The following is a 24000-nucleotide window of genomic DNA, read 5'->3' on the forward strand; positions in this document are numbered from 1 at the left end:
AGCACGTTTATAATGTGCATAACAAGTGCACCTTTATACTTAGTTACAGACTTACTAAAATAAGTATTATTTACACGTGCAGCTTGTGGTTTTTAGGATCACTCAGAATGAGTTTGTAATTGATTAATGGTTACTATGCATGTTAATAATTGATTATTAAGCAACTTCATGCAGTTTTGTGACCTAATTTACAGTACAAACTTGTATGCTTTATGAAATAAAAACAAAATTAAAATAATTAAAAAAGACAAAGAAATACACAAATGACACTGTGTTTTACTGTAGGTGAATTATGCAGTATGGTTCTGTATTTTGAAGTTGCACTGTGAGAAAATAACTATATTTTACAGTAAAAATACAGCAAGATATATGGTGCTGTCAATGTCAAACTACAGTATTTTTGCTGTAATTTATTTACAGCAAGTTACTGATAAACTGCTGCTTACAGTGGATTCTGTGTGGCAGAGTGTTCATTGAGGCACAGCTAATAACTAATATTTGCTATGAATTACTGTAGTATTATTTCATACGCATAACCTGACACACATATAATCTAGAATCTGCTGCTGTTCAGGGGTCTTTGAGGAACAGGGGTCTCGGTGTAATTATGATAAAGCCGTTCTTCAGTCTTTGAGCTGCTAGAAACAGCCGCGAGCCGCAGATCTTTATCCGCCGGCGCAGGTAAAATGTCAATTGCTCAGAGGAAGACGAGCGCTTTTATTACGCTGCTCTCAGATCAGTTTCACTGTCACATTTGATCCTGTGATCAGCCGAACACTGATCCCAGATCTGACGCTCATTTTAGTGGAGAAACACTAAGAGATGATACAACACACATTTATTTAAAGAGAGGCAATAAAAATAAACATGTTTATAATAATAATAATAATAATAATAATAATAATAATAATAATAATAATAATAATAATAACAATAATAATAATAATAATATTAATATAATAAATTATAAATATATTATAAATAAATGAAAAAATAATGAAGATGATGGCAATATTACATAAAAATATTATAATTAATAAATTAATAATAACATAGGAAATAAAAAAATCAAATAATAAATGTGCAAAGTAATTATTATAATAATGAGGATGAGGATGATAATGATGATATAATAAATTATAATAATATAATGAATAAATAAATTATAATAAATAAATAAACGAATAAATAATGCGTACAATAATAATAATATAATAATTAGTGATCATATTATTCATTTATTCATTCAGCCCTATCATTATAATAAAATAATAATAATATAATATAATAAATAATAAATGTGTACAATAATAATAATATAAACATAATATTAAATGACAATAAAATAATTAATAAAAATTGTACAATAATAATAATAAAATAATGAGAATATATTAAATAAAGAATAAATGATAGACTATAATAAATAATAAGTGAGCCATAATTATAGTAATAATATAATAAATGATAATAATATATTAAATAAAACATAATAAAAATATTGTATTAAATAACTATAATTTTATGTGTATAATAATATTAATATTATTATTAATAATAATAAAATAAATAAGTAAATGATAGATTATAATATAATTATTAATACAACTAGAATTACACTCTTTACATTTCCTGTTTTCAATTTAATCACTGTTTTCAATCATTTTTGGATCCTTTTTTTTGTGAATTAAAATAACATTTGCTGAGGTTACAAAAGTGATAGTCTCTGGCATCCTTCATATTAATGATTGTCATCACACACTCAGATCTGCTCGAGCTCCGCCATCAAAATCAATTAGAAAAATGACTATTGATCAAGTGTTGCTCTCGATCAATGCTCAGAATTAAGAGTGATTACAGCTGAGGGAAGCTCATTTCATAATCCAGCTCTTTCCCACTGAATGAATCTCAACCTACCTACCTACATACCTATCCATCCATCCATCCATCTATTAATCTATCTATCATCCATCCATCCATCAGATCATTTATCTATCCATCTATCTATCCATTGATCCATCCAACGATCCATTCGTCCGTCAGTCCGTCCGTCCATCCATCCATACAACAGTCTATCTATCTATCTATCTATCTATCTATCTATCTATCTATCTATCTATCTATCTGTCTGTCTGTCTGTCTGTCTGTCTGTCTGTCTGTCTGTCTGTCTGTCTGTCTGTCTGTCTGTCTGTCTATCTATCTATCTATCTATCTATCTATCTATCTATCTATCCATTGATAGATTTATCTGTCTGTCTGTCTGTCTGTGTGTGTCTTCCCTCCTGGAAGCCCTGAATCAATCCATCTTCCTCCACTGAATCGCTCTCACTCTCTCTCTCTCTCTCTCTCTCTCTCTCTCTGTGTCTCTCTCTCTCTCTGTGTGTGTCTCTCTCTCTCTCTCTCTGTGTCTCTCTCTCTCTGACTCATATGTGTCTTGCATGCTAATAGCTAATGGATTTCGGCTTTGTTCTTCAAAGCTGCACTTATATTTTTAAACCATGAAAGGTGCAATTTGCTGCCTGAGAAAATAGTTTCATATTTCTGACGTCTGACACACGACGGTTTGTTCCCGCTCAAAGGAGGTTCTGTCCTCAAAAAGCAGCGATCAGACAAATATGGAGGACTTTCCTCATTACACCTCAACAATTACTGAAGATTCTCCATTCAGTCACAGTCAAACATGAACAACACAAATACAACAAGTCAAAAACACCAGAAAAACATCTGTAAAACCTCACACAACCACACACGTTTGTTTTTGTGAAAAGTGGGGACATTACATAGGTTTCCATTCATTTTATACTGTCCAAACCATATATTGTATTGCCCTCACCCCACCCCACCCCTAAACCCAACCATCACAGGAGACTGTTCAGCTTTACTCTCTGATTAAACTCATCCTGTTTGATTTATAAGCTTATTGAGAAATGAGGACGTCACCAATGTCCTCATATTTCACCTCCTTTTTGTAATATCTGTGTCATACCCATGTCATTATACAGATTTGTGTCCTGATATGTCACAAAAACACGTAAACACACACACACACTACACAGCTAATACAACAATACAGTGCTTTACTTACATTCTCACAGCTATTGTTTTAAAAAAAGTTCTGTGATGTATTTTCAACTGAAATTGAATAGGGGGTGGGGTCTTATTTCAGTTTGATGACCTATTCACAATATAAATTGAATATTGCTTAGGGGGCGAAGTTTAATTTCAGTATGATGATGTATTCTCAACTGAAATAAATATTGAGTAGGGGCGGAGTTTAATTTCAGTATGATGATGTATTCTCAACTGAAATAAATATTGAGTAGGGGCGGAGTTTAATTTCAGTATGATGATGTATTCTCAACTGAAATAAATATTGAGTAGGGGCGGAGTTTAATTTCAGTATGATGATGTATTCTCAACTGAAATAAATATTGAGTAGGGGCGGAGTTTAATTTCAGTATGATGATGTATTCTCAACTGAAATAAATATTGAGTAGGGGCGGAGTTTAATTTCAGTATGATGATGTATTCTCAACTGAAATAAATATTGAGTAGGGGCGGAGTTTAATTTCAGTATGATGATGTATTCTCAACTGAAATAAATATTGAGTAGGGGCGGAGTTTAATTTCAGTATGATGATGTATTCTCAACTGAAATAAATATTGAGTAGGGGCGGAGTTTAATTTCAGTATGATGATGTATTCTCAACTGAAATTGAATGTTGAGTAGGGGGCGGGGTTTAATTTCAGTATGATGATGTATTCTCAACTAAAATTGAATGTTGAGTAGAGGGCGGGGTTTAATTTCAGTATGATGATGTATTCTCAACTGAAATTGAATGTTGAGTAGAGGGCGGGGTTTAATTTCAGTATGATGATGTATTCTCAACTGAAATTTAATACTGAGTAGAGGGCAGGGTTTAATTTTAATATGATGATGTATTTTCAACTGAAATTGAAGCAAGCTTGTGCGTCAAGTTTCGCAGATCGATACGTTGGAAAGTTCAAGCTTGATGAACTCCGACCTGCGAAATTGCATCACTTGACTGCACGAGACCAATCGAGAATCAAAACATGACCTCTCTATACAGAAATTTAAAATATGAACCAATCGCTCGCTCTGTTTTTAAATGTCTAATCATTTTGTTTATTCCCGCCCCTTTTTGCAGCGCCACACGACAGAATTTCGAAAGCTCAAACTCCGCAGCCTAATGATGTATTTCCAACTGAAATTGATTACTGACTACTGGGCGCTGGGTTTTATAACAAATCAAAAGCACAGATAAAAACTATTAAACAAGATTCATTTTATTAAACAAAAATAAAATGGTTTTCTGTGGAGTTCAACAGTATTGATGTACAGAAATTCAATCAAATGTAAAAAAAAAAAAAAGCACATCATAGAGTCTTCACTGTACAAATATACAATCATTCTATGTTAAAGTGGGAAACTTTATCATTTTTGTGCTCATAAACTTGGGTTGAACTTTGCATTGACTCCACAAATCTTGCGTTCTGAACTGAGGAAACTCATTGTAAAGTGTTCAGAATGTGTTCATAACACTGAGAGAACCTTTCCACAACATTATAATAATGTTTCCTGTTGGCAGAGATTAACAATGAAAGACTACAGTATTTCACAATTCTTGCGTCAGAAGACATTACAGAAAGGGAAACACTCAACACAAAGAGCTGAAGCAAAAATGAAGTCCTTAAAATATAAATGAGTTCTTACAGTCACACAACACTCGTCTGGTGGATGATCAGAGGAATCATTAACTGCAAATCAGCGGATTTATCCAGCACTAGTCAAACGTTGAGTCAAAATCAAATCTCTGCACACACAACTCTCAAAACATCACACAAAAGCAAAACACTTCACCACTTAAGCGTTTTAAAATAGTATTTCGGCATAACTCAAATCACAAACATAACATTGAAAAATAAAGAGCAAAACAACACACAATGTGAGAAATCTGTCCCTGTAAACCACATAAACTAGTATACAAACACACACACACACACACACACACACACACACACAGGTTTCTGAATGAATCAAAACAAAACTGTCCCTCAGTAAACAAACAGAAACAACAAAATTACACACAAACACTAACAAACACACAGACAGACACACAAACAAAATTACACATGCAGACAGACACACACACAAATAACAAAACAAAAATACACACACACAAACACTAGCACAGATAGACACCCACAAACACACACTAACACACACACACACACACACACACACACACACACACACACACTAACACACACACAGACAGACACACAAACAAAATTACAAACACAGACAGACACACACACACAAATACTAACAAACACACAGATAGACACGCACAAACACTAACACAGACAGACACACAAACAAAATTACACACGCAGACAGACACACACACACACACACACACACACACACACACACACACACACACACACAAATACTAACAAACACACAGATAGACACGCACAAACACTAATACAGACAGACACACAAACAAAATTACACACGCAGACAGACACACACACACACACACACACACACACACAAATACTAACAAACACACAGATAGACACGCACAAACACTAACACAGACGGACACACAAACAAAATTACACACGCAGACAGACACACACACACACACACACACACACACACACACACACACACACACACACACACAAATACTAACAAACACACAGATAGACACGCACAAACACTAACACAGACAGACACACAAACAAAATTACACACGCAGACAGACACACACACACACACACACACACACACACACACACACACAAATACTAACAAACACACAGATAGACACGCACAAACACTAACACAGACAGACACACAAACAAAATTACACACGCAGACAGACACACACACACACACACACACAAACACTAACAAACACACAGACAGACACGCACAAACACTAACACACACACAGACAGACACGCACAAACACACAGACAGACACACAAACACTAACACAGACACACACACACAAATAACAAAACAAAAATACACACTAACACAAACACTAACACACACAGACAGACACGCACAAACCCTAACAAACACACAGACACACACACACACACAAATAACAAAACAAACACACACACACACACAAACACACACACAGACAGACACACAAACACTAACACAGACACACACACACACAAATAACAAAACAAAAACACACACACACACACACACACACACAGACAGACACGCACAAACACTAACACACACACAGACACACACACTAACACAGACACACACACAAATAACAGAAAACACACACACACACACACACACACACACACACACACACAGACATGCACACACACACATAAACAGTAACACACACAAACACTAACACAAACACACACATCTTTATGAGCTCTCCTTGATGTTTCTAAAGTGCAGAGTGTATATTCTCTCTCCTCCAACCCTGAACTCAACCCTCAGTAAAAACATGTCCCCACAAGGTCAAAATTAACTGGTATTGCTATACTTGTGGGGACATTTGGTCCCCATAAGGTAAGGAATACAACCAATCAAAAGCTCACACGCACAGACGCATACTGACACACTCATTAACACACATTCAAACACACACACACACAGGAGTCTCGGCGCCGCTGCTCTACAAGCGCATCTGTGTTGTCATAGAGGCTCAGAGCTGTGCGGATGCAGACGGACTCTTAAACAGACACACACACAGGCCGAATGTTTATACCAGATCTGCCTGTGCTTCACACACACACACACCCACACACACACACACACACACACACATTCATCATTAACACACATTCATATATGATTGAGCCAGAAAGACTTAATAAATCACTTTGCAAATGACCTGCTAACGTTCTCAGAATCATCCTGCAACGTTAATACAACGTTTGTTATCTGCCTTAATAACAATGTCCTTTAAATATAAGGTTTTTGTTCTGTTTCTTTACTGACATTGTGGAAACGTTCAAAAGTAACGATTTCATAACATTTCCACAACATCAAATAGATTTTTCTGTCTCTTAATATTTTAATACAGGCTGCACGGTGGCGCAGTGAGTAGCACAATCGCCTCACAGCAAGAAGATCGCCGGTTCGAATCCTGCCTCGGTCAGTTGGCATTTCTGCGTGGAGTTTGACATGTTCTCCCCATGTTTGCGTGGGTTTCCTTTGGTGCTCCGTTTTCCCCAACAAGGCTGAAGACATGTGTGGTACAGGTGAATTAGGTATGAAAACATGCGGTCATGCCATGTGTTTTTCCAAGTAGATTTAAAATATTGAATGCACAACTGAAGACAGTAATCGTTTGCTCTGGGCATGTTTGCTTCTTTGCAGATGATTTACTGTTTGAATTTTTGTCCCATTGACTTCCATTATAACCACATTTCTTGATTGCAAAGCCATGACAGCATTTAATCAAGAGAATATTTGAAGATTGAAGATTGTTGGTTTTGTCAAATGTTTTTACTGTCATCAGTTGGCTGCATTAACCCTTGAAATAGGCCTGTGCTAAAGAGTTTCTTTTATATGGAGTTCAGTGTAGTAAAACAACAGATCATAGTGTGTGTGTGTGTGTGTGTGTGTGTGTGTGTGTGTGTGTGTGTGTGTGTGTGTGTGTGAAGAGTTGTGTTTACTGTGTCCGGACAGCTGAGGGGCTTATTTTGATTTTCTCACACATATCATGGTAAGTGCAAAAAGCACAAACGGACACTATACTACGTAATTAATTAATACATAAAATTATTTTTTCTGTTAAATAATAATAATAGTAGTAATCAATCATAATAATTCCTTACATTTACAGTTGAAGTCAGAATTATTAGCCCCGTTGATTTTTTCCCCAATTTCTGTTTAACGGAGAGCAGATTGTGGTCAACACATTTCTAAACATGATAGTTTTAGTAACTCATCTCAAATAACTGATTTATTTATTTATTTAAATTTTATTTTTGCCATGATGACAGTATTAGCCTAGATATTCTTCAAGACACTTCTATACAGCTTAAAGTGACATTTAAAGGCTTCACTAGGGTAATTAGGTTAACTAGGCAGGTCAGGGTAATTGGGCAAGTTATTGTATAGCGATGGTTTGTTCTGTAGATTATCTGAAAAAATATACAGCTTAAATGGACTGATAATATTGAGCTTAAAATGGTGTTTAAAAAATTAAAAACTGCTTTTATTCTAGCCGAAATAAAACAAATAAAACTTTCTCCAGAAGAACAAATATTATCAGATATACTATAAACATTTCCCTGCTCTGTTCAACATCATTTGGGAAATATTTAAAATAGAAAAAAAAATCAAAGGGGGGCGAATAATTCTGACTTCAACTGTATATAGTTCTTTTCTAGGCACTCAAAGCGCTTTACACTTGTTTAGGGGGGAATCTCCTCATCTATCACCAGTGTGCAGCATCCTCCTGGATGACACAACGGCAGCCATATTGCGCCAGACCGCACACCACACAGCAGCTAACAGCTGCAGAGGAAACAGAGTGATGAAGCCAATTATGATATGGGGCTGGTTAGGAGGCCATGATAGAGAGACCATCTTCTACTCTTTTTCGAAGGACATCCTTGGATGTTTCACTGAGCAGTATAGACCATTTTGAGGGATGTAAACAATAGCAATGGTCCTAACATATTTCCTGTTATACACATTTAATTTCCATAGCTTCTGAGAATCTCTAAAGATCTACATATTGATAAATAATTTTATGTTCAAAGTTATAATTGAATGGCCTCTTGTTGCAATTATGCAATAGTTTGACAACAAGCAGGAAATGATCACGGACCAATGACATCACTACATTGACATGGTCTAGTACTCGGTCCTGGAGGGCCGGTGTCCTGCAGAGTTGAGCTCCAACTTGCTTCAACACACCTGCCAAGAACTTTCTAGTATATCTAGTAAGTTCAGGTGTGTTTGATTAGGGTCAGAGCTAAACTCTCCAGGACACCAGCCCTCCGGGACAGAGTGTGGACACCGCTGGTCCATAGAGTCCACATCAATACACTGGGGCGTTAGAACCCACACAGACCACAGGTTGAGCACCCTCTGCTGGTCTCACTAACTCCACTTCTGGCAGCAACCTAGTTTTCCCATGTGGTCTAATATCCAGGTCCAGACTGAGCCCAGCCCTGCTTATCTTCAGTGGGTGACCAATGAAGCTTGCAACGAGCTAGCTGACGACTACACACATATTACTCCATATAAAAAGCCAGAAACTAAGCTTATTGCACTTTTTTTACTAACTGTCCCTCTTCCCAACAGGGAAAACCAGCAACAATCAAGAATGCATGATTATATAGTGTGCTTGCTTATATAAAACATGTCATTACAATGGAAGCGAATGGGCCAAAAACAGACCCCAACATAACCAAAGGAGAGTCAATTTGCCCAGAGTCTATCGTTGAGTGTTTTCAAAGCATTATATGTGTCTAAATAAGATTTGTCAGCAAAAATTTCGTTTGCAGAAGCACAGAGAAAGCTGTGGCCAAATTAAGCTGGTTTAACTCAGAAAGGTAGATGCATTATACTTGACTTCAGGGCTGTTTCATTAGTGTATCATGATGCATGAACAGCGTAATCATATTCAATCATATGCACACTGCAGTAATGCATTTTACCATTAGAAACAGTGAAAAGTAAAACACATGCAAACCTATGACAGTGCTTTTTTTTTAGTTTTTCACATTGTTTTGGGTTCATGACTCAAACTATTTAACAAGAAGGAAAATAAGGCAATATTTAAAGAAGCATGTTTCCCACAGCGTATAATGCAGTGATGTTGAATCATAATGCAAAATGTATAGACTGGAAATAGGCTTATTACATTTAGAAACTACACACAAAAAATTTATTTTAAATACATATTATGAGGGCTTAAACACGTCACAGACTTAAAATGTTCAAGTTAAAATGGCTAACAGTATAACTCACTGCTAAAAGCTTGATTAATACACATTTAGTCATATAAGTACACTGTAAAACAATCCTGGTTGTCTTAAATTTAATTTAAATTAACCTTATTCGTCCACTAACTTATATTAAATCTGACTTAAACAGCTTGTGTAACTTATAAAATTAGGTTTGAACATAATTACTTAGTTTATTAAGCTACAATGAACTAAAAATATGCTTTCTTGACTATTTGATCAGATTATTTACAGTGTAGTGTTTATTTAACTTCACTGGATTGAAGTGATAGTGGCGCAGTAGGTAGTGCTGTCGCCTCACAGCAAGAAGGTCGCTGGGTCGAGCCTTGGCTCAGTTGGCGTTTCTGTGTGGAGTTTGCATGTTCTCCCTGCCTTCGCGTGGGTTTCCTCCGGGTGCTCCGGTTTCCCCCACAGTCCAAAGACATGCGGTACAGGTGAATTGGGTAGGCTAAATTGTCCGTAGTGTATGAGTGTGTGTGTGAATGTGTGAGAGATGGGTTGCGGCTGGAAGGGCATCCGCTGCATAAAAACTTGCTGGATAAGTTGGCGGTTCATTCCGCTGTGGCGACCCAAAATTAATAAAGGGACTAACCCGACAAGAAAATGAATGAACGAATGAATGAATTATTGAAGTGATAGTTCTGAAAATTCATACACACACACACACACACACACACACACACACACACACACACACACACACACACACACACACACACACACACACACACACACACACACAGCCCATCATAAATAAGGTTCACCCCTCACAGATCTCAGTTTTATATCCATATTTTTACAGGACGCTTTACAATGCAGACAAAAGTGATGAACTAATCTGACAAATGACTGAAGATCACAGTGCAAATTATTCAAATTAGTGTGTTAGTTAAAAACAAACAAAAAGCGCTCAGGGGTAACTCAAATATTTGGTCGGTGCTCTCTGGGTAAGGGATTCATCAAAACAACAACAGGAATCAGTCCAGGGCACTCGAAAAATGTGGTAAATTTAAAAAGCCTTAATTCACATGGCTAAATCCTAAAAAACCTGCGCATTTCAGCAAGGATCTGCCTTCATCAGGGTCACAGTGATCAAGAGTCTCTTTTGAATACTACGATCACATGACTCATTTAAATATCCCAACAACACTTAAACAATTTAACAAACAAAGTCAACTATCATCATTAATTCGGCATAGATAGAGGCTGACATATAACCACCATACACAGACATACACTTGCATATATGAGGAAAAAATATATATAGAACTAATAAACAAGGATGCACAAAAACATGGCATGTACATACATACTTCCATACGAACACACACAAACACACACACACACACACACACATATATATATATATATATATATAGTGTGCTAGTTAATTAGTGAAAATATTCAAATTAATAAACCAGAAAAACCAAGAGGAACATAAAATATTGAATAGTCACGATGACAGCACTAACGTTCCTGAAATCATCTTGCAACGATAATATGTTTGTTATCTGGCCTTTAATAATGTCCTCTAATAACGGTTTTGTTTACTGACATTTGGGAATGTTTAAAAGTAGCGTTCTCATAACCTTCCCACAACATTTGCAAAACAATCAAACAGATTTTTTGTGTGTCATTTCAGTGCATGCAGATATATTTCCAGGGCTGTCTGAATTAGGCTTATTTGCAGACCCTGACATGATATTGTGTTTTTAGAGACATGCGGTCATGCCACTGTTTCACCAAGCAGATTCACAATATTGAATGCACAACTGAAGACAGTATGTAGTTGATGTTTTTTTTTTTTTTTGCACAAACCTGTTTGAATTTTTAATTATTATCTTAAGAAGTATTATCTTTCTATTCCTAAAGATAGTCATTTTCCAAAGGGGCCAAGCTCATGTATGCTGTGCAGTCAGTAAACAAAGCACAGCAAGCCATCACTGTTGGTTTAGGACTGAAGTGGACAGTGTGTTTTCTGCCAGTGCCAGTCATCTGAAATGGCCCAAACATCAGTGCATGACTGGATTCTGCAGGTGATTTCCTCCAGCGTTTGGTGTTGTGAGTGCGCTGATCATATAAGCAGCTCAGAGCATCTGTGTATTGATCTGAGTTCACAGATGTTCCTCTCACAGGCCTGACGCTCAGACTGTACACACACACGCACGCACGCACACACACACACACACATGCGCGCGCGTGCAGGTCAATCAATCAATCACCGTGACTTCAAAAATAATCGATCAGCACTCACCGAATCTGAGCACGTGCGGCATCCCGCTCGAGCCGGCGACAAACATCAGCACCGCGAGCCTGATCACGAGCCCCGGTAACCGGAGGAGAGACCCGCTGCTCTCCACCACCATCATCATCATCATCAACACCATCATCATCCTCACCATCTCCGGTTCACAAACACGGCTGGCGCGTCCGTGCGCGTCACAGCATCACGGCATGACCGTCCGCGGTCTGCGCGAGTCTCCGGTTGACGGGTCCGTGTGTGCGCGAGGAGGCGAGCGGGGAATCCGCGCATGAGTGAGCCCGACAGCATCAGCCAGCGCGACACTGCACTGCCGCACCGAATCTAACGGAGATCACGGAGACCGCGGGTGTGCGCGCGCGCGCGTGCGGGAGGGGCGCGTTCATTCAGACTCGCGAGCGCGTCACACCTGATGAAGCCGCACGCAAGAGCCAGACGGAAACTGCGGTGGGGTTTTGCTGTTTTGTAAAATAAAAATTAATTTATGAGGAATTATATTGAGCATACTAAAATCTCGACTCATGAAGTACAAATAATAATTACTTTTAGCTCGTATTTAAAGTTTAATATATTAATACAATTTAGTGTGGCAAACAAAGCAAGTATTTCTCTAAAATACAGAAAATAGTATTTTACTAAGTGTTCTGTAATGAAATTATATAAACATTTGCATATATTCAATAATATTAAAGAAGTTCATATTTAAATATGGCTATATTTACTCAGTTTTTACATGTAAATACCCAATGGACTTAAAATCATGATTAAGAATAATTAAAAACCTAATTATGAGTGATAAATACATTTCCATGTGTCTAAATACATGTTAAAAACATTTAAATACTTGACTTTGGCTTCTTTTTCTCCTCTGTTTTGTTTCTAGTGCACAGACGTCAAACTTCATGACATTTACAATATTTTACAGGCAATATTGTTACATATTTGTAGATTCAACATGAAGAAAAAAATGGAGAAGATAAATAGATTTTTCGATATAATCCACAATGTTTCGCATATATGTGAATATACTGCTGCACTTCCGTGTTAAAAGCGCGTCAGACTGAAGATCCTCTTGCTGGACTGACAACAAGTGTCATAAATCATCCTTTACAACACAGTGTGTGTGTGTGTGTGTGTGTGTGTGTGTGTGTGTCATGCAACATAACGACGCGATCACATGCGCTGAAGTCAAAAACCCTGAATGCTGAAGGTTTATCAGCCGTGATTCAGCACCGTGGACAGAGACCCGCTGCTGTTATTCACCTCCACATCTTTATTCATGACGTCACATCTTACGCAGTCTGTTTGTGTGTGACGTCACTGCATATTTTTAGGAGAATTAAGATGTTTTGCAAACTCGTTGTGATTTCTGATGTACTAAAATTATATTGGTGGGTATTTCACTCAAAATAATAAAACAGCTACACATCGTTAATTATAGTTTGCATTAAGAAAGTCTGATTTTATGTTTTGCAATCTCAAAAACGAAAAGACAAATAAAATAAATTTTATTGTACAGACTAAACTATATTTTTTAGTTTTGTGATTATTGTAATTCAAAATTCTTTGAACACAACTACAGTAGTTTTGCTATTAATATGGAAACAAACTCATGATTCATAAATACTTTTAAAATCATCTTGACATACTGTGAAACTATAATCCCCTAACTTTATTAGGTACACCTGTCCAACTGCTCATTATCGCAAATGTCTAATCAGCCAATCACATGGCAATAACTCAATGCATTTAGGCATGTAGACATGGTCAAGACGATCTGCTGCAGTTCAAAGTGAGCATCAGAATGGGGAAGAAAGGGGATTTAAGGGATTTTGAACATGGCATGGTTGTTGCTGCCAGACGGGCTGCTCTGAGTATTTCAGAAACTGCTGATCTACTGGGATTTTCACGCACAACCCTTCTGGGGTTTACAGAGAATGATCCAACAAAGAGGAAATATCCAGTGAGCGGCAGTTCTATGGGCGCAAATGCCTTGTTAATGCCAGAGGTCAGAGGAGAATGGCCAGACTGGTTCCAGCTGATAGAAAGGCAACAGTAACTCAAATAAGCACTCGTTACAACCGAGCTCTGCAGAAGAGCATCTCTGAACACACAACACGTCCAACCTTGAGGCGGATGGGCTACAGCAGCAGAAGAGCACACCGGGTGCCGCTCCTGTCAGCTAAGAACAGGAAACTGAGGCTACAATTCACACAGACTCACCAAAACTGGACAATAGAAGATTGGAGAAACGTTGCTGCTCTGATGAGTCTCCATTTCTGCTCACACATTCAGATGATCGGGTCAGAATTTGGTGTCAACATCATGAAAGCATGAATCCATCCTGCCTTGTATCAGCGGTTCAGGCTGGTGGTGGTGGTGTAATGGTGTGGGGGAGATTTTCTTTGTTTCCATTAGCACCAATTGAGCATCAACACCACAGCCTACCTGAGTATTGCTGCTGACCATGTCCATCCCTTTATGAGCACAGTGTCTCCATCTTCTGATGGCTACTTCCAGCAGGATAACGCAGCATGTCATAAAGCTCAATCATCTCAGACTGGTGAACATGACGATGAGTTCACTGCACTCAAATGGCCTCCACAGTCACCAGAGCTCAATCTAATAGAGCAGCTTTGGGATGTGGTGGAACGGGAGATTGGCATCATGGATGTGCAGCCGACAAATCTGCAGCAACTGTGTGATGCTATCATGTCAATATGGAGCAAAATCTCAGGAATATTTCCAGTAGCTTGCTGAATCTACGCCACGAAATATAAAGGCAGATCTGAAGGCAAAAAGGGGTCCAACACGAGACTAGTGAAGTGTACCTAATAAAGTTACCATTGAGTGTATTTTACCCTCTGTTGAAGTCAACACCGATATCTTGTTTGATTCAGTAACTTGTATGTAACAGGATAATGAGATGCAAGATAATTAAACACGTCAGGGACAAAATAAATCACAAATGCAAATGTAAAGGAGTCTGAAGATGTGTTTGCATTGTGCTGAAATGAGGCTTAAATGAATTAAATGTACTTCACTGACGGCCTTCATCTGAAGCAGAGCGAGACATTTACACATGAGATTCAGCGCTTCACTAAATCACAGCAGCTGATGAGGGCGCGCGCGCACGTGTGTGTCTGTGTGTGTGTTACACTCAGACTGAGACTGAAAGAGGCCTTTGATTTACTCAGATCAACAGAGTGCTTGTGAAACACACACACACACACTGTCTCTATCTCTCTCTCTCTCTCACTCTCTCACACACACACACACACACACACACACACACACACACACACACACACACACACACTTAAGATATATATGTGTGTGCGCACACACGCTCATACACTCTTTCAAACACACATTTACATATATACACACACATGCACACACACATTCACATAAATACACAAACACGCACACAGATACATATCCAGTATGCTCACACACATACGTGCACACACGCTCATACACTCACTCACTCACATATGTACACAAACACATAGACACAGACACACACACACATCCAGACATATATGTACAATCACACTCACAGATACACACATCACATGCTCTCTCAAACACACACTCATATATACACACACATGCACACACACACTCTCTCAAACACTCACTAACATATATAGACAAACACACGCACAGACATACATGCTCTCACAATCACACACACTCACAGATACATATATTTATTTATATATGCTCACACACTCTTTTAAAGACACCCACAGATATACACACATGCGCACACACACACTCATTCACATATATAGACAACCACACACAGACATACATGCTCACACATTCAATCACACACTCACTAATACACACAAACACACACACACACACTTTATCAAATACACTCTCTCTCTCTCTCTTTCTTTCTCTCTCTCTCACACACACACACACACACACACACACACACACACACAAAAACACTCACTCACTCACATTTATTTACACACACACAGACATACATGCTCACACTCAATCACACTCACAGATACACAAACACACACAATCATATTTGCACATGCAAACACACACAGTCACACATATGCATACACACACACACACACACACACACCACAAAACAAAAAATCTCTCACACACGTGCAGATATGTTTAAACACACACACTTACATGTATACACATACACACATGCGCACACATGCGCACACACACACACACACACACACAGATCTACATGGTGATGCTGAGGGATTCACATTGTGAAGATACAGATGATGAAGTTTGTCACTCAGATAACAGCAACCCCCCCACCCACCCACACACCCACACACCCACACACACACACACACACGCTGCTATAAACAGAGAAATTGACTGTTTGAGACACACACCATCTGTCGCATTAGCATAATTATGGAAATAAGCAAAGAGGGTGTTATGGGCCGAGTGAACACACACACACACACACACACACTCAGACACTATAGTAATGGTGTGGATTTTACATGGACTCTTTCTCTGTTACACCAGTGGCAACGAGATGTTATGAGTGAGTCACTGAATCACTCAACCGATTCATTTAGCTCCACTGATTCACTTGGGAAAGGCTGTCTTTATGAGCAACAGCTGTTTGAAAGAGTGTGTGATTCAGCAACATGAGCAGAGACGCCACTCAATCAGATTAAAACACACAAATTTACTAGAAATAAAAATAATAATAATAAAGTAATTCAACTGATTCAGAATTAGTTATTGAATTGTTTATTCAGATGATTCATTTAACTAAATACAAGTGACCATCGTTGTGAATACGATATTAAATTGTTCGTTCAATGATTCATTTACAGCATGATTCATTTAGGAAGTGACTATCTATATTAATGAGTTATCGAATTGTTAATTCAAATGACTCTTTACTACATGAATAATTTAGGAACTATACAAGTGATCATCATTGTGAATGAGATAATAAATTGTTCATTTAATGATTCATTTACTACATGATTCATTTAGGAACTATAAAAGTGACCATCATTGTGAATTAGTTATTGAATCGTTCATTCAGATGATTCCTTTAACTGCATGATTTATATAGGAAAAAATACAAGTGGCCATCTATAATAATAAGTCTTCGAATCGTTTATTCAGATGACTTTTAACAACATGATTCATTTAGGAACTTTACAAGCGACCATCATTGTGAATTAGTTATTGAATCGTTCATTCAAATGATTCATTTAACTGCATGATTCATGTAGGAACTATACAAGTGGCCATCTATATTAATAAGTCATTGAATCATTTATTCAGATGACTCTTAACAACATGATTCATTTAGGAACTATACAAGCGACCATCATTGTGAATTAGTTATTGAATCGTTCATTCAGATGATTCATTTACTACATAATTCATTAAGGAAATATAGAAGTGACCATCAATGTGAATTAGTTATTGAATTGTTCATTCAAATGATTCATTTAACTGCATGATTCATGTAGGAACTATACAAGTGACCATCTATATTAATAAGTCATTGAATCATTTATTCAGATGACTCTTAACAACATGATTCATTTAGGAACTATACAAGCGACCATCATTGTGAATTAGTTATTGAATCGTTCATTCAGATGATTCATTTACTACATAATTCATTAAGGAAATATAGAAGTGACCATCAATGTGAATTAGTTATTGAATTGTTCATTCAAATGATTCATTTAACTGCATGATTCATATAGGAACTTTACAAGCGCCCATCTATATTAATAAGTTATCGAATAATTCATTCAAATGACTCTTAACTGCACGATTCATGTAGGAACTATACAAGTGGCCATTTATATTAATGAGTCATCGAATCGTTCATTCAAATGACTCTTAACTACACGATTCATTTAAGAAATATACAAGTGACCATTGTTGTGAATGAATCACTGAATCGTCCAGCTGCGCTGATTTGTGAGTGTTCAAGCATGAATCACTGATTCATTTTTTTAACTGATTCATCCAGCTATGGCGATTCATTTATAGTCTACCAGTGGCAGTCTTTATAAAGGATACATTTATTTAATTATGTCCCAGATACTGATTTATTTATATATTATGTTTATATTGACCTTATTCTAAAATGCAGAAGTGCGCCTGTTTTCGCGATTGTTTTATAACTTCTGATTCAGTCGCCTATGGGAGAAATGACAAGGAATAATAAACGGCAGAAAACGGTCAAATTACTTGCTCTACAAACAAATGTTTGCATGACTATGAAGACCAAGTAGAATAATATAATAGGGAAATGTCAGTTTGCAACATCAAACAGCGAAACGAGCAGTTTTTAATGTCTAAAAATGAATGGAAGTGAATGAGACCGGAAGTCTCAAGGCAAAAAGATTCAGATGGCTGCACCCGCTCGTCTGCGGAGAATAAGGTGAATATTAGTAGCTTATAGAAGTACACTTCCAACTACGCTTCATTTAAGTATAAACTTTGTCTAAAGTTAATTCATTTTTGAATATATAATTAAGAATAAGTTCATTATTCAGTATCAGTGTAGAGGAAATAAAACACATAATAAGACGTCAGCACTTGCATTCAATAAAACACACACAAGACGTCAGCCTGTCATGCATCTGCATTCACACCAGCATCTTGGAGGAATAATAGAGATATTAAACAGATATGATGTGTGTGTGTTTTTCATTCCTGTAGGATTTGACACTCTTCTGCTGTCTGTGTGTGTGTGTTTGACTCAGTGATGACAGCGATGCGGTTGCCACGGTAACAGGACACTAATGCAGTGTGAGTGCAGTGACACACAAACACACATCCTCAGCGTGTCTGTCCTTTAACGAAGCTCTCATTATCGTCCTGCTCAAACAACTCTTTACAGACGACACTAACAGGATCTGCGTGCCATCACACACACACTCCCTGAACAACACTAGTAATGATAGTAGATCCTAAAAATCTGCATCAGTGTGTTGCATCGATATTGCAATGTGTGTGTATTCACAATAATCACAGCCCACACTGTAATAAATGCCGGGCTTCACACAATTCATTCATGTTGACCCAACAACACACATTAAGTTAACTTAATTGTTTATACAAATTTAAGAATCAAGAATTACTTTAGGATGAATTCTAATCAGATGCATTTTTAATAATTAGTTTGAACGAGGAGCAAAAATTAAGTACAGGATTAGATTGATTAAATACTGTTTATACAAAATGATGAGTGTATTATGCAACGTTTGACGGTTCAATTTCTGCACTTGAATGGGAGTCCCTGGTTTATTTGCATTTTTTATGTCGTATTTTTATTATATGCTTGTAATTTATGATATTTTATGCAAATGCACCGCATGGAAAAGACTTGATCCAGTCAGTCTAAATTAGTTAAATATTTTCAAATAGAGCCAGTTAGATCATCTGGTGCTGAATGTTAGTGGAAATAACTAACATTGCAATATTTAGTTTTCCTGCGATATATATATATATATATATATTTAGTCTAATATTATTTACTGTCCTCATGGCAAAGAGAAAATAAATCAGTTATTAGAGATGAGTTATTAAAACTATTATGCTTAGAAACGTGTTGAAGATAATCTTCTCTCCTTTAAACAGAAATTGGGGGAAAAAAAATAAACAGGGGATATATATATATATATATATATTGCTATTTAAATATTTTCACAAGACGCCACTAGAAAGAATTCATAATTTTACATTGATCGGGTTGATTTTTGGGGAGCGAATCTGCATGAAAAGTACAAAATTCTGAATAAATAAATAAATTACACACACACCCACACACACACACACACACACACACACACACACACAGTTGAAGTCAGAATAATTGCCCCTCATTTATTTTTTTCCCCCAGTTTCTGTTTAGCGGAGAGAAGATTATCTCAACACATTTCCAAGCATAACAGTTTTAATAACTCATTTCTTTTTTTTTCTTTTTTTCTGGGTTTTCTCCTTTTTATTTTTGATAGGACAGTAGAGAGAATTGACAGGAAAGCATGGGGAGCAGAGAGAGGGGAAGGATCGGCATAGGAACACGAGGTGGAATCGAACCCGGGTCGCCGCGAGCACCGGAGTGCATGTGTTGACGTACTAACCACTACACCACTGGCGCCGACTTAATAACTCATTTCTAATAACTGATTTATTTTATCTTTGTCATGATGACAGTAAATAATATTAGACTAGATATTCTTCAAGACACTTCTATACAGCTTAAAGTGACATTTAAAGGCTTAAATAGGTTAATTAGGGTAACTATATAGTATAGTATAGTATAGTATAGTATGGTATAGTATAGTATGGTATGGTATAGTATAGTACGGTACAGTATAGTATGGTATAGTACGGTATAGTATAGTACGGTATAGTATAGTACGGTATAGTATAGTATGGTATAGTATAGTATGGTATAGTATAGTATGGTATAGTATAGTATGGTATAGTATAGTACGGTATAGTATAGTACGGTATAGTATAGTATGGTATAGTATAGTATGGTATAGTATAGTATGGTATAGTATAGTACGGTATGGTATAGTATAGTATGGTATGGTATAGTATGGTATAGTATAGTATGGTATAGTATAGTACGGTATAGTATAGTACGGTATAGTATAGTATGGTATAGTATGGTATAGTATAGTATGGTATAGTATAGTATGGTATAGTATAGTACGGTATGGTATAGTATAGTATGGTATGGTATAGTATGGTATAGTATAGTACAGTATAACGATGGTTTGTTCTGAAATGTTCTTAAAATAGCTTTTAACAAAATGTAAAACTGCTTTTATTCTAACTGAAATATAACAAATATTATCAGACACACTGTGAAAATGTCCTGGCTCTGTTAAACATTATTTGGAAAACATTTAAAAAATAAAAAATAAATCAAAGTGCGGCTAATAATTCTGACATCAAGTATATATATATATATATATATTATTAGGGGTGTCCAAACTCAGTCCTGGAGGGCCGGTGTCCTGCAAAGTTTAGTTCTAACCGCAATTAGGCACACCTGGACTTGCTAATCAAGCTCTTGCTAGGCTTTTTAGAAATCTGCAGGACACTGGCCCTCCAGGAGCGAGATTGGGCACCACTGGTTTGGATGCAGAAAACTCTAAAAGCCATTTATTATTTTCCTCTAAAATCAGCATCCTTGTGTGTGGGCTCAGAAACTTTTCTGTTATAGTGACGGATGAGTTTTTTTCATGGTATGTTCAATACAGACTTCTCCTGCTGTGCATCCATAATCTGGTCAAATTATATTCATACCACAATATATATCAAAGCAAAACATCGCAACATCAGATTTATCCAGCATCGTGCAGGTCTGTGCTGTAGGAATATTCCCTGTTTGCTGAGTTTTCCACAAATCTGGTATTACACCTGAGCGCACACACACACACACACACACACACACACACACACACACACACACACACACACACACACACACACACACACACACACACACACACAAAGACACAGACAAAGACACAGACAAAGACACAGACAAAGACACACACACACACACACACACACACACTTTGACAGCTGTTCTCTTGAGAAAAAGATTCATTTAACACCAAAAAACACATCAGATCACACACACCTGCGCCACCAAGACCAAAAACTAGACAACCCCCCCCCCCATCCCCCCCCACCCCGCAGCTTCAGCTTGTTCTCTTTGATATAGAGCTCCTGCTTCAAGCCAATGGTCATAATAATAATAATTCACAAATTAAGAGCTTCAATTCTGCTGTTAGGATCAAACGGCTTGAATTAAAAATGGATCAAAACAAGATGGAAAGCTTTGAGAATATTGTACTGATATGAGAGCACTACTTCAAAGTGGCCCAAAAATAATATGAAAGATTTTCACAGGTCTTGATTGTTGCTCTTGTGGCATCAGGAACAAACAGTTCAATAAAACGGATGCATTATTAATAATGATAATAGGAGTAAACAGCTGTGAACGCTGATCATTAGCGCATGACCTGCCATCATCTCAGATATTTTACTAACATTTTCGAAAGTTTGTGTCAAACATCCTCACAAAATTATTAATATTGGACACACAGTTGAAGACAAGATTATTCACCCTCACTTCTTTTTCAAATATTTCCCAAGTGATGTTTAACAGAGTGAAGAAAACATTCCCTATATTTACCATTATATTATATATATATATATACACACACACACACACAACAGTTCTGTCTGGTTCTCGAATCTGATTGGCTGATAGCCGTGGTATATTTAAGTAATATCAGCACTCGTACAGCCTCTTTACCCTTTGTGTATTACTCCGCCCACATACAGCCAGCAACAAGCAGACACTACAGACCTAAAGTGTAAAAGATGCTTGCTCAGTTGTTTAACTGTCAGCTTATGAGTTGAATCCAACGCGGAAGAAAGTAGTTCCTCAAACAAAAGGGTTTTTGAAACTCTCCGTGTTTGATTTTGCTTTTATATACACAATTATGCAAATATTTGTCATTTATAGGGGATTTATAAAGCATGACTAGTCCTCACTTTAGATTAGGTCACAAAACCACATGATTAATAAAGTTAATAAAGCATTAATTAACATATTAGTTAAGTATTATTTCAATAGTTTATTAATCATTTACTCATTCTGAATTATCCTAAAAACCCTCAACTACTCTTAAATAACTGGTTTGTAAATAATTTAATACTTTAGTAATGAAAAATAAATCATTAAAGTATGAAAATACAATTATTAAGCACATTATACAGGTGCTTATAAGTCAAGAATAGAGCATTTGTAGCTGCAGTTATAAACTGCTTACTATCGCTTATTAATGTAGAGTTAATGCTTAACAGATAATGTATTCACTATTTGCTAATGCTTAATAAATGATTTATAGTGTGTATTATTATAAAGTGGTAACCAATGTTCTCCCCATGTTGGTGTGAATTTCTTCCGGGTGCTCCGGTTTCCACCACAGTCCAAACAGAAGCGCTATAGGGGAATTGATTAAATAAATTGGCCGTAGTGTATGAGTGTGTGTAAATTGGAGTTTCCCAGTGCTGGGCTGCAGCTGGAAGGGCATCCACTGCTGGAAACATATGCTGGTATAGTTGGCGGTAATGAATGAAACGAAGTAAATGAATGAATGAACACAATGCTTGATGTGGAATCCACTTGTATTTGGTGAGCTAACTTAAATGATTTATGTTGGGACAGCGTGAATAAATTGCGCGGAAGCCTGGATTTTTACAGTGTAACTAATGCTAGAAAATCCTTCATATATATAATGGTGATCTACAGGACATCAGTGAACAGGTGATTGTGTGTCAGATTTACTACATTATTCTGATATTTCGGTGCATCTGCGAGCGTCCGCTGAGCAGTGGCTGTTTCTCTGAGGCTCCGTGTGGAGAGCGAGAACTAGCAAAACAGCTTGAGCTGCTAACCGCTAACAGCTTGGAGCAAAGCGAATTGGCAGACTGAAGCAGCACGAGCCCGATATTCTCCCTCTATTTCCATGTTTCCTCAGCTGAAGGACAACTCAATAAAATTTTTGTGGGGGAGACCGGAGCACCCGGAGGAAACCCACGCCAACACAGGGAGAACATGCAAACTCCACACAGAAATGCCAACTGACACAGCCGAGACTCAAACCAGCGACCTTCTTGCTGTAAGGCAACAATGCTAACCACTG

At 37.1% G+C, this 24000-nt stretch overlaps 1 protein-coding gene and 1 long non-coding RNA gene across 10 annotated transcripts in view; one reads left to right on the top strand and one right to left on the bottom strand.

The window, feature by feature from the left end:
* The window catches only part of LOC141381551 (uncharacterized), a 49941-nt gene extending 40145 nt beyond the window's left edge, over positions 1-9796 (top strand). The window contains exons 4-6 of one of the 3 annotated variants that reach the window (XR_012401697.1): positions 7107-7293; positions 7715-7751; positions 8450-9796. This is a non-coding gene — a long non-coding RNA (uncharacterized lncRNA). Of the gene's footprint in view, positions 1-7106; positions 7294-7714; positions 7752-8449 lie in introns of those variants that run through there. The other 2 variants (XR_012401698.1, XR_012401699.1) reach the window with 2 other exon arrangements.
* The window catches only part of LOC101885658 (glutamate receptor ionotropic, kainate 2-like), a 100505-nt gene that overhangs the window by 52754 nt on the left and 23751 nt on the right, over positions 1-24000 (bottom strand). Inside the window, exon 1 of one of the 7 annotated variants that reach the window (XM_073946818.1) lies at positions 12263-12594. The exons of the other annotated variants lie outside the window; for them this stretch is intronic. Within the exon in view, the coding sequence (XP_073802919.1) occupies positions 12263-12410 (148 nt within the window). The 5' untranslated portion in view covers positions 12411-12594. Of the gene's footprint in view, positions 1-12262; positions 12595-24000 lie in introns of those variants that run through there. 7 annotated transcript variants of the gene reach the window in all.

Source organism: Danio rerio, chromosome 4 (genome assembly GCF_049306965.1).
Source record: "Danio rerio strain Tuebingen ecotype United States chromosome 4, GRCz12tu, whole genome shotgun sequence".
NCBI lineage: Eukaryota > Metazoa > Chordata > Actinopteri > Cypriniformes > Danionidae > Danio > Danio rerio.